At 35.2% G+C, this 15244-nt stretch overlaps 1 protein-coding gene across 3 annotated transcripts; it reads left to right on the top strand.

The window, feature by feature from the left end:
- The first annotated feature begins 5903 nt into the window (after positions 1-5903).
- LOC122533919 (acyl-CoA Delta-9 desaturase) lies at positions 5904-14747 on the top strand. 3 transcript variants are annotated; one of them, XM_043664076.1, is made up of 7 exons: positions 5904-6088; positions 6255-7046; positions 10929-11350; positions 12845-12975; positions 13289-13494; positions 13590-13775; positions 14158-14747. In XM_043664076.1, exons 3-7 carry the CDS (start codon positions 11089-11091, stop codon positions 14471-14473), a joined length of 1101 nt encoding a protein of 366 aa, XP_043520011.1. In that variant the 5' UTR covers positions 5904-6088; positions 6255-7046; positions 10929-11088; the 3' UTR covers positions 14474-14747. The 3 variants fall into 3 exon arrangements, with proteins under 3 accessions (XP_043520011.1, XP_043520010.1, XP_043520012.1); XM_043664075.1 differs by having other exon boundaries at positions 5904-7050; XM_043664077.1 differs by lacking the exons at positions 5904-6088; positions 6255-7046 and adding an exon at positions 9853-10057.
- Positions 14748-15244: the final 497 nt, after the last annotated feature.

Consider the following 15244-nt stretch of genomic DNA (forward strand, 5'->3'; position numbering starts at 1 on the left):
CTATTATCGAGTAAGTATATGCACGACACTCGAGACAAAATCCGACTAGTATTACAAGATGTAAAAATAAATATCAACAGTCATAAATCAAATTGCATTTAAAATTCAGTCTAATTACCATCGTAATAATTTTCATAAAAAAAACTAGCCTCCATTAATAATTATCATACAATTAGAGTGATTTATACAAACTGAGGCACATTGAGAAAAAAAGTTGCATCTCAAGGATCTCAAGAGACAATAAATCAAATAATTATTATTACGTAAATCGTTCACAACTAAATCCAGTTACCCGTTCCATAAAAATTCCAAACAAATCCAATCCCAGTTCAAAGTCAACTTCTACAACCAAAAATCTTCTCCCAATCCAGTACTTGAAACGCGAAAAAGGCCACGCGAGAAAAAGAATCGAAACAGATTACAAGTTACAAGGAGGAGTATCGTCGGCACAGTTGCTCCAATTATCGATAGCGACAAAAAGGAACGATGGTACATTCAAACAACACCTACAACCAACACCTGCTACATGAATGCAGAAAATATCGAAACATAAGAAGTATTTACGGATTAAACAGACAAAACATCGCTCTAACCTGCCAGAAACAACAGAAAAAACGTTATCAACTACCTAAAGGAGACCCAACTACTAGACCAGTTGTAAAGAGTCAATTTCGACACGTTGCTAAACACTTCGTAGTCGATGCGACGCTGAACCTCCATATATATATATATATAAAAAAAAAAAAAAGAAACAGAAGAAAAACGGACAAAGGACTTGGAGGAAGTCCGCGAGAGTCCGCACGAAGACACGAAGTTTCGAAGGTAAGGTTCCGTTTCGAGGGAAACCAGCTAGACTTTCGAGTTGCCCTCGGGCGATTTAATGCCCGTCAAACGGTACCTAGTTCTTGTACGCTGCCGGTGCTGTTACCCGCGGTGAAGAGCGCGCGGCTGGTTCGAGTTGAAAATAAAAATGGTGAGCCGCGTGTAACGCCTGCTTTTAGAAAGTGGGCGCATAGCTCTGATAGGCGTGATTCACGTGTCAGAGGTTCTGAACGTCACCGTGTCGATTGTGCTACTGATAAGGACGCTTCTCGTTGACAATGGGGTCGCTGCACGCAGCCAGCTTTTACTTTTTCATCTTTTATTACACGAGGCGATCCTTATGTCAAAAGTGTGAAAAGTACACTGAGAGAAGTTTCGTGTAACAAGAGTAAATATTTAATTGTTTGCTTGTAAGAGCAAATATTTAATTATTGCTAATGAGAGTGGCGTTGAACTACATGTAATTGTTTGGAGAATTAGGGCAAATGTAACAATGTTGTTTACGTTTGTGAATTCTGCGAATATCACGGACAGTACTGTAGATGTACTCCGAAATTTTCTATTAATGGAAGTTAAGGAAGCAAAGTGCAGGATCGTCGAACATTTTTCGCTGAAAATAACAAAAATTTGACAATCTCGCAGACTGAATAGAAGAATGTTTTTTGTGCGAACATCGAAGTGACTGATTGATTAAATTTGTATTTAATCTCTCCACTATTATAGTGAGATGAAACACCTAAATTTAGCTTCTTTTAGCTCAACTAAATTTTTAATAAAATATTCTATTAATTTCTTTTACCATTCTATAAATGTTTTTATGAAATGAATGTATGTGAATTTTGAAGAAAAGTGAAATGTATTGTATAAAAATTTAAATTTAAAAGTGTTAAAACTTTTAAAACAGTTGCATAACTATATATATATATATATATATATATATATATATATATAATTATACTCATAATTGTACATAATTGCATCATTATAAAATTAACAGTAAAGAATATTCATAAATTATACAATTTCTAACTGACATATATGTACATGACTCGTCACAACGATTTATAAGCGAGTTTCTAAATAAAAGTTAACAGTGTATATTAAAATAAGTAGCTAGTTAGAAACAAAAACTCGAACTACTACAGAAATTTCAAATATTCTACTGACAGAATCGTGAGTGTCTAACCATTAATAGACTCGCTTGTTTGCATATGCAGACAACGCGTAACAAGATAAAGGCGAAATTTTCAAACTTTCTGTATAGGAAAGTGGACGAACATCTTCGAAGTGTTGAAGACTTTTCCTCATTTAAATAACTTTCCCTCGATAAAGCGGTGGTAACATCAATATTAAATTTTAAAAGACGCAGATTAAAAGCATGACGTATGTACATTAAATCAAACACCTGGCAACAACAGTAAATTTAACAAATTTTTTAAAAATTCTAATTTTAACTTAAATTGTTTAATCGTTAATAACAGTCGTCGTATTTCGTATAATAATAAAATAATAAAATATTATCAGTATTTCAATGATATAATTTTGTACCAAAATAAATATAAACTGTAAGCTGTAAAATAGATATAAACTAATGAGATTTATTATCACGCAAAGATCATTATACAAATATTGATAATATGGCACGCAATTATACAATTATACAACTATACGATTATTTCCGTATCGCGTTATATATAGTTATCAATATTTGTGTAATAACAAACTCTAATATTTTATATCTTACAAAGCACATAGTGAACTGTCATTACTCACTTAACTGATAAAGACAATGCAAGGGATTAAATCCTACTAATTCGTCCAAGTGAGATGTGAAATGTGCATGTGAGAGACAGAGACAGAGAGAAAGGAGAAAACAAATTGGACCTTCGCGGGTGAAGACAAAAAATTACTTTTTATGAATACGTGCATCTCGTTTCACTGATTAACGGCAATTTAATATTTGTTAAAGATATCCATGAATAATGTTACCTTTGTCACCATTAAAAACAGAAAAGATATCCCGCGATTGCCGAACTAGTTGAATTTAAATTCTCATTGACAAACTCTCCACAATATCCGCCAGACTTCAGTTCGAATGGCAAATACATTTTGAACGAATATCATCTGACAACTCGCACAACACAAACTTCACTATCCGCCAGATGATTAACCCTTAAATCACTAATCTAATTCACTTCGACGCTCTGTCCCATTCGTTTCTTTCCAACGTTTTTTTTTTTTCCAACGATTAATCGTGGCGACCCCTCTAACTTTCCCCGCTTAAAACCCAAACATAAATGAGCAATCACTTCGAAACGACCTGCCATAACCTAAGAGCAACATCATCTGCGAGCGAATCTGCAGCCCTAATGCGCACCTCCCCCCCCCCCCCAATCGGATTAAAAAGAAAATCACTAAATGCTCGATGAGAAAAGTAGAACCACCTTCATGGGTCACTCGGTGAAATGGCCAGCCAACAGCTTTGAATTAATATGGAAAAGAGACGGACTGCGCTCTTCCATCGGGGGTTGCGGCCATCGAACCACCCCCTAGCTCGACTGCGGTTTTCCACCTCCCAATCTGCTCCTTTGCTCTCCCTCTGCCACCTTGAAACCGGATGTTCTCAGCGTGGGGGTAGCAACCTCGGCGGTGCATGCGCGTCACTGACGTAAAAGAAAGAAGCAGGAGAAAAAGGAAATCTGCCAGAAATATTTAGCGAATTGGAAAGACACTGCGTACCCGGTTCTCAGGAGAACACTATTAACGCGTGGCGCCATTGGCGTCATTGACGGTAATGTAGAGAACTAATCGTTGGTTCGACCACGTCGGTAATAAGCCTACCTAGGATAAGCAGAATTTTTTTTATATTAAATCAACTGCAAGCAAACAAACAAAAAAAAAAGAATATGCCTCTTATTCAGGTACGCGAATAGGCCAAGCATCTGGTGGGATTTCAAGCCCCATGCTCTGAAATACTGACTGAAATACTAAAAAAAGTTAGTGGTTGTTTTAGCGCACTCTAACGGTGAATTTAAGAACTACAACTAAAATCAAAGTTGATCAAGTAGCGAATGCGCCAGAAACATGATTTTTGAAATCCATTACAGTGTCATTAAATTTTCAATATCGAAATGTGAAGCTAGTAACTAGGCGAAATTATTCTACATATCAGAATTATATAGAAGAGTTCCATCCACGTTTTACGGTATTATGATGGCTTTCAGCTCAAATGAAGTCAAAAGTTCGATTGTCAAAAGTTCGATGTAAGATAATAAACAAATTTTATCAAACGTTCGATAGAACCTATCAGCTCAAATAAATTTTATCAAATGTTCGATATAATGAGGGAAATTAAAGAGAAGAAGAAAGAACAATCCTCTCATTTGCAGATGAAATCACTGTAGAAGAAATAATTAATTCTAGACTTTCAAATATATTTTTGTACGAAAAATATTTCTCGACTCGTATTATACAGGGTGTTTCGTAACTTTTGGGACTCACTTCGGGAGCTGATTGTACACCTAAAAATAATGAAAAAAAGTCATATAAATATATGTCCTATCTGTCTTCGTTTATGAGATATAATGATTCTTCTGTTTTAATTACTTTTACAAAAGATGCTCGAAATGACCACCTTGCATTTGAAGACAAGCCTGCACGCGTCTTGTCATTCATCTGATTACTCTCTCTATCGTTCCTGGTATTACTCGAATTTGTCGGAAGCCTTGCTCTATTCTGTTTCGTAGTATTTCAGCATTTTCAATCAGTGTTGCGTGTACAATAGATTTTAAATGTTCCCACAAATGAAAATCTAATGGATTCAAATCCGGAGAACGAGCAGGTCATGCAATAGGACCTCCACGACCAGTTCATTTATTTGCAGAGTGTTGATTTAAAAAGTTGCCTAGCCACTCGGCTAAAATGCGTTCGTGGATTCTTTGAAATGTTTTCTTGTTTGGTAACAGTCTTGTTACGCCGATTGGGAAAATATTCCGAGTACAAACGTCTTGCTTTACTTGCATTACACATAGCAAGCCCATACAACAGATGCATATCTGTCATTTTTAAATTAGAATAACGCTCCATTATCACTTCAAACATCTTCTATCTTATACGACATGTATTACGATTATTAGTAAGAACTGATTGCGGGTATTGCAAAATTTGCTAAATCTTCAAATAGTCACATGAAAGATATCAAGTAAGTATTATTTGTAAACAGTGCGATTTCTTCCGTTCTATGGAAAGAGAGACCGGACAGAGAGTTTGCTCTGTTTATAAAATTCATCATATTTCATAAACGAAGACAGATAGGACATATATTTATATGGTTTTTTTTTTTCATTATTTTTACAATCAACTCCCACAAGTTACGAAACACCCTGTATATTTTACGAAATAAATATCGTTGATGATAATACACAGCATGCAAAATATCGTACATGTATATCATACTTCACATGTAAAAAAATTCTAGTACAATATTTCAAAGTACATTTTAAAAGACGAGCATCGTTTTATACGCATATCAACATCACTATTCGTCTGAAATTAGTATATCGTACAATAGAATGTCAGCAGGCTACAATTATTTCGAAGGAGATATTACATACATCTTACATATGTGTCATTACGCATGAACACAATACACACATACACACACATTATATAGAAATTTAAATATCAATTTAAGTGTCTACTGGCCTTCGAAATTCAAAATATTTTTTTGCTCTTTATCCAACTCGCTACAGAAAATGCGATTGACTACGAATATCCAGACTTTTAGAAATATCATTTGAGAAAAGAAACACGACCATTTTTTTTTTTTTTTTTTAAGTTGTTTTTCAGGAAAACGTCGATTTTGAAGTTTTTCTCGGCAAGTTTTGCACTTTGCGAGTGATGGACGAGCACGGTGACAGCGAAATTACATATTGAGCAAAAGGGCTAATTACCGACATATAATTACTATCGTTGTACTATAAATTTGCACAAAAATTTTGTAGCGCAATTATCAGCTACTAAATTATCGTGCAAGGAGCTAGATCTAATGAAATATTTCCCTGCTTCGTGCCAGTCCGTGTCTAGTCGGTATATCTCGTGACAGCGCGAGTACGCACATAAAACTAGCGGGTTTGTGAAGTCTAGCGAAGCGCGTGAGTTTGCGACCAGAACAGTGTTTATTCCGCAAGGATCGCAGAACGGAGATTTGTAATCGTCTAGAAATCACACGAAGTGACAAATGTCACCCTGCAATCCACTTTCACAAGTATCTGAATTATTAAATACATATTAAACTTAGTGTTTGAATGCTCACGCGATCGACATCGAAAATTCATCGAAAAGATTTTCGTCACACTTTCTAACTAACTCGATATGAAGGTCTCAGCAGATTCCTGGTACTAATGATTTTGTGTTCTTATTACGCAATACAGATAGACTTCGGCGAACCAGAAATCACACACCTGAACGGAACACCTGTGTCATATTCTACAAACTTATCGTCATCATATCGGTCGTACCGTTGCAGGTGTTTGGGATATTTGTTATACTGCTTATCGAACGTTTCTTGTCTTGTAAATCTGTGAATTCTTGACGCGTAAAATAACTTGATCGAGTGACCTTAAAGATACGATGTAAACGGAGCAACGTGTGAATTATTTCATTGTTTGACGCAAACTTCTGAGACAGTGTTTAATGAGGATCTAGTGAAAAAGTGACATAATACGTGACCTGATGAATATCACGAAGAACCGTTTGATCTGAAAGGCTGAGTAAACAGTTGATAGCGATAATAATCTTTAAAACAATGATGATCAATTAAACTCTCTGAAACAGTGATATACTGACGAAGAATGCCACGAAGAATCACTTGATCTGAAAGTCAGTTAAATAGAGAATTGAAATTATACATGATATTAAAAAAGGAAAATATATCACGGAGAATAATATAACCGACCGATGACACAATACAGAGTCAGATAAGTGTCAGAAATACCTGAAAACATAAGAAATAATATATGTATGTACGTGATCAATACGGTTTCTTTAATCGTAACACGTGAAAGTGACCCGGAAAAGTGAGCACGATAAGCTTTCCCTTTTTTCAATTGATAACGAAAAAAAGAGAGTGTATCGTGACTAACTCGACATCTCTTATCGACGTTTTCAACACTGCTCTACGCTTCCACGTGCTTCTTGAATCACTGATTCCATAGTCAATTTACGTAAGTACGTATGCAAGTTTACACGCACGCAAGTTTAATAATTGATTCACGTCCTGCCTCGGCAATTTGACGAGAGTCCTTTTATTATCATTAGTTTGAGTGACCTCGAGTCGTTGGCGAGGATAGGGTCCCTCAAACTGACGCCCGTTGTTAGATTCGGTTTCGAGAGACACGTGGCGCTGTTGGTATTATCTGACGGTCAATTAGTTCATCATGTTATACGTAATTCATGCTAGATTCAACCTTGGAGACTGAGTGGCAAGAATAATTATTCTTAGAAATTCGCCGACACGTTTCAACGACTTGGTTATTATCGAATTGTTGAATCAAATATTCCTCGAGGAAGAAAACTTTAACTTCCAATACAGACTCCCGCCAATTTTCATTCATCTCTGTTTCCAATTGCGTCACTTCGCATTTCTATTTTACATATTTCGATCACATCTGCCATGATTCGGACGTTAATACATATTAGATAATAAAAATAATTCGGACAATAAAAGTGTTAATTTCGTCGAAAGTCTCAAAATACATAGCGGAAGAAATTGTGTACAATTGTGAAAAATTGGAAGATTTCTCGTGCAACGATGTTTTTAAGAATTTTAGAGCGAAATATCTTTATGGTTTTCGATCTATTGCAGTGGAAAATACGAGTTTTATGAATGAAGAAATATTTGCTAATATTTGCCCCGGTGATTTAAGACAGTTGAGGTTCGAAGTCTTAAGTCCAAGTAGCTATAAACAAGAAACATAAATCGATAGTGATTGACGGTTAAACCATTTCGCGATTATGAATGAAACGACCAGGCAGCGTAAAACGCGCGATTCGATCATGGATTCGATAACTTTTCAATGGATTGTTAAATAACTGTTAAATTTCCTACCATAAATCTTGTATCGAATCTTGTATTTTATTCTATTTAAATTCTACTTAAATTTAACTTGATTCTTTCTTCTCAGTTATGTAATAAAGAATATTGTTTCATAGTAACATATACATAAGAAACAAATTCGCAATTAATTTACAAAGTATTACGAAAGAATTCAGATCGATATTTTGTTTTTTTACCGCCGCGCCTTAAACGCGTGTGTATAAGTGATCTGTATAAATGATTCATTGCTATATATAAAATAGCCTTAAGAATCATGACAAGTCCTGGATGAAGGCGTATTACTCACAAGTTACATAATAGCGTAGACGCAACATTTATTTATTTTCAACCGTGACAATTATGACTCCAAAGGTTGCTAAAATATTGAACTGTTTTGCATTCGTGTTTTTCCAAATTTGAATATTAATAGGTTGATCGTTGATCTATATAGAGTGGAATATTTTCAATCTCATAGCATTTATGCGCATTACGTACAATATTTCGATCATTTTTATTTTAAAATATGCATCATTTGAAATATCTTTGCCCGCAATGTTTATCTTATATTCATAATTTAATATTTATAATTCGTGTAACACGTGTAATAGAAATATTAGTAGTGGCAGTCAACGTGCTAATGGAAAAATAAAAATTGTCCAGTAAAATTATCTCGATTGTCGTTCGACCAGCTGATCGTTTCACATCTTCAATAAAGAATCACAGTCTGTCAGAAGGAAGAACGACCCGGCCGTGAACTATGAATTCCCCACAATAAATTCTGATTAAAGACTGCCGTTGTAAATGGAGAGCGAGTCGCATAGAAATTACGCATTGCGTTTAAAAAGTAAAGAAAAGTTATTAAGCCACGTCGTTCATCAATATCGACATACACGATTAAATAAAAATGATTTCTCGCGCGCTTACTAATTCTAACTTGTCCTCCATTGCCATGTAAAATAGTTTTGATCGAGAAATTGAAAATTGATAAGATTACTACTCACTCCGTTGCTGATAAAGAGATAGAAAAATTTAAAGAAAAAGATAAAGAGACCATTTTTTTTTTTTTTACTAAAGTATTCTAAACAAAATACTTTTTCTTGCATAAAACTATCTTGCAACAAAAGAACGAAGATTCTTTTCGTAGGAAAGGCTACTTTTTCTATTAAAAATACTCCAAATTAATTTCTTCGTCATTTTCCCCGACAGATCAGCATAAAAACGACCAATGCCACCTATGGCGAAGAAATATTACAGCTCCACCCCCTACTGTTCAGGACACGTGGCGCCAGTCGTATTGTTCCTGTTTTCGTTTTTCATTCTCTTTATTGAGTGTTCATCATCAACTCTTACGAGAATCCCGATAAAGTCCCCGGCAAAATATCCTCTCACGTTTCCATACGGGCACGAATATGAAATCTATCCTATACTCGGGAAACGTGGCGCCAGATATATTACCCTCCGCTATTTTCAGTCTGACAGCGTTTTTCAATAAACTTTTCCCCCTTCTCTCAATATTTAATAGCGGTACAGGATATTAAAAACATTCGGTTTATCCTTTGAATTATGGACCGATCGTTTTATTGAAAGAACGATGCATTCCAATGGGTTGAGTTTTGAGAGATCGTATAGTGATTGTATAAAATACCTCAAACTGTGACTCTATTGTAACTGTGATATATAATTACGAATAACAGTAAATTATTCGTCGTCGCTTAAATATTTATAATTGTATTAAACGTTGTACAGAAGTGTCCGTTTCAATTTCCAATCATTACTTTGAATATATTCCAAAGCAAGAAGCTCATTTTAATTTCCAATAATTCTCGGTCAAATAGTATCTGTAGCTCTAATTGTAAGTTATTTGCAATTCGTGCATCGTCATAAAAAGTCACAAATATGTGTTTATGTATTCTTTTGCATTAATGTGTAACTATCTAACACGAATCTTATTCCAGAGAATATCGGTAATCTAATGTAAGCAACTCCTCGAGTCAGACGTTGATAATTCGCTGAAACGAAAGAATTCTGAGCATACATACATACGTTAACGTGGAAAGTGTTATACTCAACTGCCGGAAAATAAACGAATTTAGTTTGCAAAATCAGTGTTGCAGTCTTCCAACTTTTTACAATTTAACGGTATAAAATAAAGCGCCTTCATCTTTGCTATATTTCAACGCGATTTTTCGCGTTATTGGGTTATCTAATACATCTTCATTATATTAACAGTGAAACGTGTTAAATAAATTTTAACTCGCATTGTTATTGCAACTGAGATACGCATTTTCACGGATTATAAATTCAAGTGTTCTAAAATATACATAAAACAATATCAATTGGAATTATACGAACTGTACAATATATAGAAGTTGTCAATGAATGAAATGAACCTGACACGTGAATTAAAATACTATTTGCAGAATGTAGCGCGATATATATATCTAAAAATAAATAATTTTATCAACACGTAAAATGATACTACATGTGACAGTATCTACGATCGATAGGCGGTATTGTTTAGCATTCGTTCAGGCTGTACTGGTCAGTCTTTCGCAGTCCTTGATTCCGTATAGTATGTATAACACCGTACAGTGATTGAAAACCAAGCCACCTTGATCGAGTTATTGATAAAAATCGTCGTATGTCAGTTTCCCAGATAATATGTACGCGCAGCTTAATAAAAATTTCGAAATTCTGTTAAATTCCCACGGGGAATTCCTATTCAAATTCAGTAAATTTCTGAAGAAATATAGAACTGATACAATCTGGCAGTTAACTTTAACCGAAGGGATAAAAATTACGACGCATTTTTAATTTAAAAGGCAGCACTTTCTCTAGAGCCGAGGAAGAGAAGAAATTAATCATTCGTTTGAAATAAAATTATTAAAAATTCTAAAGATCACGAGGGAATTCGCCTTCCCTTTTCAAATTAAATTCCCATTAACGAATACACGATAATTATAGAATATAATTAAAATAAAGGTGATCGTTTCGTTTATCTTGATTACAGAAATTATTATTTTTTCAATGCTCCGAGTGACGCGAGCGCTCTGAAAGGAAACTAGAATGCAAGAAAGATTTGGATCGCATCTGAAGACTGTCCTCGATTCCTGTCAGTTATAATCTTCAAAGTATTCGCGAAAAAAAAAAAAGAAAAAGTGAGAGAAAAAATGTCACCGGACAAGAATCGAGTGCCACCAACCGTGTACGAAATGTTGGAAGAGAAGTACAAGGGAAACGATTCGGAAAATCGTAGATTAGCGGAGACAGACGACTTCTTGGCAGTTGACGAAAATTATCGTAGCAGCAAAGTCGAATATGTTCCCCGTATCGCGTGGCCAGATCTGATGGCGTTACTTTTCGTTCACGTAGGCTGTATTTACGGATTGTATCTCATTTTCACGGAAGCCAAGCTTCTCACCACCGTATGGGGTAAGTGTTGAATTGAAGTTATGTTTACTCGTGGTTACTTACAGTCTCCACACAAGGATTATTTTTTTCAAACGGTGAAATTCAGTGGCATACTCTGCATCTATAAAAATCTTCGCGCACTTTATAAAATAATCAATTTTGGCCAAATAAAAAATACTGGGAAATTTTACTCTGAAATGATTAAAAATTGTTTAATTATGTTTTATCTGTAAAAATAGTCGACAGTTTAATTGTGAAAATAAGATAAATATTTAATTGTAGAAATAATCAATTTTGGCCAAATGAAATGTACTGGAGAATTCTACTACGTCTAAAATGATCAAAAATTGTTTAATTAAACGGTTTATCTGAAAGAAAGCGTATCTGTAAAGATAGTCGACAGTTTAATTGCAATCTACAAAGCTCTTAAAATACTATCTTTCCAACTTTTTTTTATATAATGTAAAAATAAATAAATCTTTCGTCAATCAAATGGCAATACGTTAAACATGACATTATGAAACTAGAAAATCGTAAATAATAACAAACATTGAAACGAAAGAGATGCATAATATAAAAATTATAATTAACGATAAATTTTGTTGCATAACAAAATATTTTGATTAAACGACAAAATGAATAGTCGATATTACTACGCTCACAACATCTTATCTCTTTTAATGTGTCACAACAATAATGAGAATTTAAGTCCATATCTCTTTATAGATTTGTATCTAATCCGATTGTTTCGTTTCCTCACGTTTACAAATCAGAAACAGAATTGAAGAGTAATGCGAAAAATTCCACGAAGCGCTTTTAACAATCAGATGTTTATTTCGGATCGAACGAATCGATCGACAAAAAGAATAAATGAATACATATTGTCAACCGTCGTTTGTTTCAAGTATAATTTTCGATCCTCTGTGGATTTGAACTGCAATTTTCGAAGTTTCACTGTTCTAACAATAGCAAACGTTTTACCTTCGCTGTAATGACAATCAGAGGAATAAAACGCAATTCGAAACTCAAAATTTCTTCAATCTCTTCTAAATAATGCTCTTGTTCTTTTATCTATGATTGTCAATTGCAACAGAGGCATACGCTTCCTCTATATTAGAAATTAGAGATTAAATAATATTTAATTCATCAAGTGATATTTTCGTGTCTCGTTACATTATCTGAAAACGAGAGAGATTTCCGGGACCATTTTCTGCGTTACGGATCGCATAAATTTCATACACTGTCACCGATATTCGAGAAATTAGTCTTCAATCGGAACTTGTGTAATCGAGACAATGAAAAACACCATAGAGCAAAACATCGTGCGTGTAAAACATGTGGAACAGCCTCGATCGGTCTGCGAGCATCATCGTGTGTCTCGTGATTCACGCGATGATTAAAAACAGTACAAAGTGAAAATAATTCATCTGCGTGTAATCGAAAGTTCATTGATGTCCAATAAAAATTCTAATTGCAAAATGTCTGTCTTTAGAATCTGAAATCGTTTCATTGCAGCGTTCGTGATTACGTACACTTCCGGATTCGGTATAACCGCAGGAGCGCACAGACTATGGTCCCACAGAGCGTACAAAGCGAAATGGCCCCTCCGATTGCTATTAATATTTCTGTTCACCATAACTGGACAAGTTCGTAATTTTCTCTTCAAATCTTTCGATATCTTTAACGCTTCAGAAACTTAGCTTCTCTCCACTCAAGAAATTTAATTTCTCATCATTTCGATGAAGGTTCATTTCCAATAACATTGATTCCACCCAAAGAATTAAATTTCTGAGAGGTTAATTTCCTGAATGATTAATTTAAATTAACATTACGCAATAGGCAAACTTCTATCCTAGGAAATTCCAGTTACATCGATTTGTAACTGTTATTTTCTGACATTGAATTGAAAATTCGAAGATTCCTAAACGATTGAGGAAAAACATTGTGCCTTGTCTGCAGAAACACGTGTACGCGTGGGCACTGGACCACAGAGTGCATCACAAATACAGCGAAACCGACGCGGACCCGCACAACGCGAAGAGAGGTTTCTTTTTCGCCCACGTGGGTTGGCTTTTCACGACACCCCATCCTGACGTTGTCTCGAAGCGAAAAATGGTGGACATGAGCGATTTGGAAGCCGATCCGATCGTCATGTGGCAGAAAAGGTACAAAGGATCGTAAGAAATTAAATTTCAGTAACCTCTTTCAATGATCAAATCGTTCGCCGTAACTCGAACGAGACACGTACATTCGTTCGCAGATTTTACGTTCCTCTATTCGCTCTTCTGACCATCGGGCTTCCAGTCGCCGTGCCGTGTTATTTCTGGTCAGAGTCGCTATGGACATCCTTCTGGGTGAACTTCAACTTTCGTTTCTGCATCACGCTGAACATAGCCTTCTTCGTGAATAGCGTGGCGCACATGTGGGGTCAACGACCTTATGATAAGTAAGTAGACAGCTGTTAATGAATAAAACACACCGTCAATTCCCAAATCATTCTGAACAGTCACCGACACCTTTTTGCCAATCGAATGTCTTGCGAAAGTCAAAGTAAATTATCAAAAACCGTGATATTCGAACGAATAAGTGAAACGAATCTCTGATTGTTCCGAGAATTCTTTTACACTTGTTTCCTTTATTGAATAAGGTTCAACTCTTTGCACAAAGTCCCTCTCACTCTTTCCCCAGCAAAAATTCCTCATGCATTTCTTTCACAGAGAGATTAATTTAATTCTGTGTCATTGCTTCAAGTTTGAAAGCAACTCTCGCAATACATTGTAATTTTTTGCCAGTTTCTCGAATTTCATAAATTCATAATTCGAATTCAGATACATCTCTCCAGTGGAGAACGTAGCGGTTTCGATCGCGGCGCTAGGCGAGGGCTGGCACAACTTCCACCACGTGTTCCCGTGGGATTATAAAACTGGAGAGCTGGGGAATTACACGTTCAATTTGACCACTGGGTTCATCGACGCTTTTGCGAGCATCGGCTGGGCCTACGATCGCAAATACGTCTCGCCGGCGATGGTACGACGCAGAGCGAACAGATCTGGCGATGGTAGCCATGTTTGGGGCTACGGCGATGCAGACATTCCATCCGAGGATCTTCTGGAACTGAAACGCATGGACAAAAAGAAACAGTGACACTGTACTGTTCCATCGCGATGACTCGTCGATGTTGTGCTACTACCATTTTTGTAAAAATGTTATCGAACAAGCGGAAAGCGTTTGACACTCTGATAACCATGGTGCAACATATTTTCTGGTCAGCCATTCGTGAGCCTTATGTCAAGAAATCTTGGATTTCGCCTCTCTCTGAACGATCAAACTTGATCGAAATATCAATATTACCGTTTCTTGATGATAACGTGAGGAATTCATAATTTTTATAAGTTATTAAACTTGTTATTGGTCGACTTTATTATATATAATATATATAAGTTTATATATATAAGTTTATTATATATAATATACATAAGTTATATATATAAGTTTATTATATATAATATATGTAAGTCAAGCTTAATAAAAGTTACGCGCGCGTGAAATTCTATTTTCAAGTATGAACTTCTGGACTCTTGAATCCAAGTCCATTCTCCAGTTGCCATAATTATAACAAGTTGTGTAATGCCAGTTCTAAAAGATAACTTTCGGGAAGTTTTAAAAAGAAGTGTCCACACCAAATTGTAAATGATATGAAAACATGCATATATTTAAATGTATTTAAGTTGCAATTGATTGTCATATCCAATTTTTTTTTTTTTTTTCATCATGTTAAGAATTTGATTTAAATTTCACAAAAATCTACTTTATATATACCAATTGAACCACTGCATTGTTCAGAATCAAATGAAAAGAAAAACAATAATAAAATTCTAGTGTAAATACTAATAATTGTAAGGAATAAAATGTTCA

Source organism: Frieseomelitta varia, unplaced genomic scaffold (assembly GCF_011392965.1).
Source record: "Frieseomelitta varia isolate USP_RPSP 00005682 unplaced genomic scaffold, Fvar_1.2 scaffold_562, whole genome shotgun sequence".
Classification (NCBI taxonomy): domain Eukaryota; kingdom Metazoa; phylum Arthropoda; class Insecta; order Hymenoptera; family Apidae; genus Frieseomelitta; species Frieseomelitta varia.

Bases quoted from the DNA above. Each gene is read 5' to 3' on its own strand.
- LOC122533919 (XM_043664075.1), top strand. From the start codon at position 11,089: ATGTCACCGGACAAGAATCGAGTGCCACCAACCGTGTACGAAATGTTG. The intron at 12,976-13,288 runs GTTCGTAATTTT...CCTTGTCTGCAG, and splicing joins TGTTCACCATAACTGGACAA to AAACACGTGTACGCGTGGGC. The intron at 13,495-13,589 runs GTACAAAGGATC...ATTCGTTCGCAG, and splicing joins ATCGTCATGTGGCAGAAAAG to ATTTTACGTTCCTCTATTCG.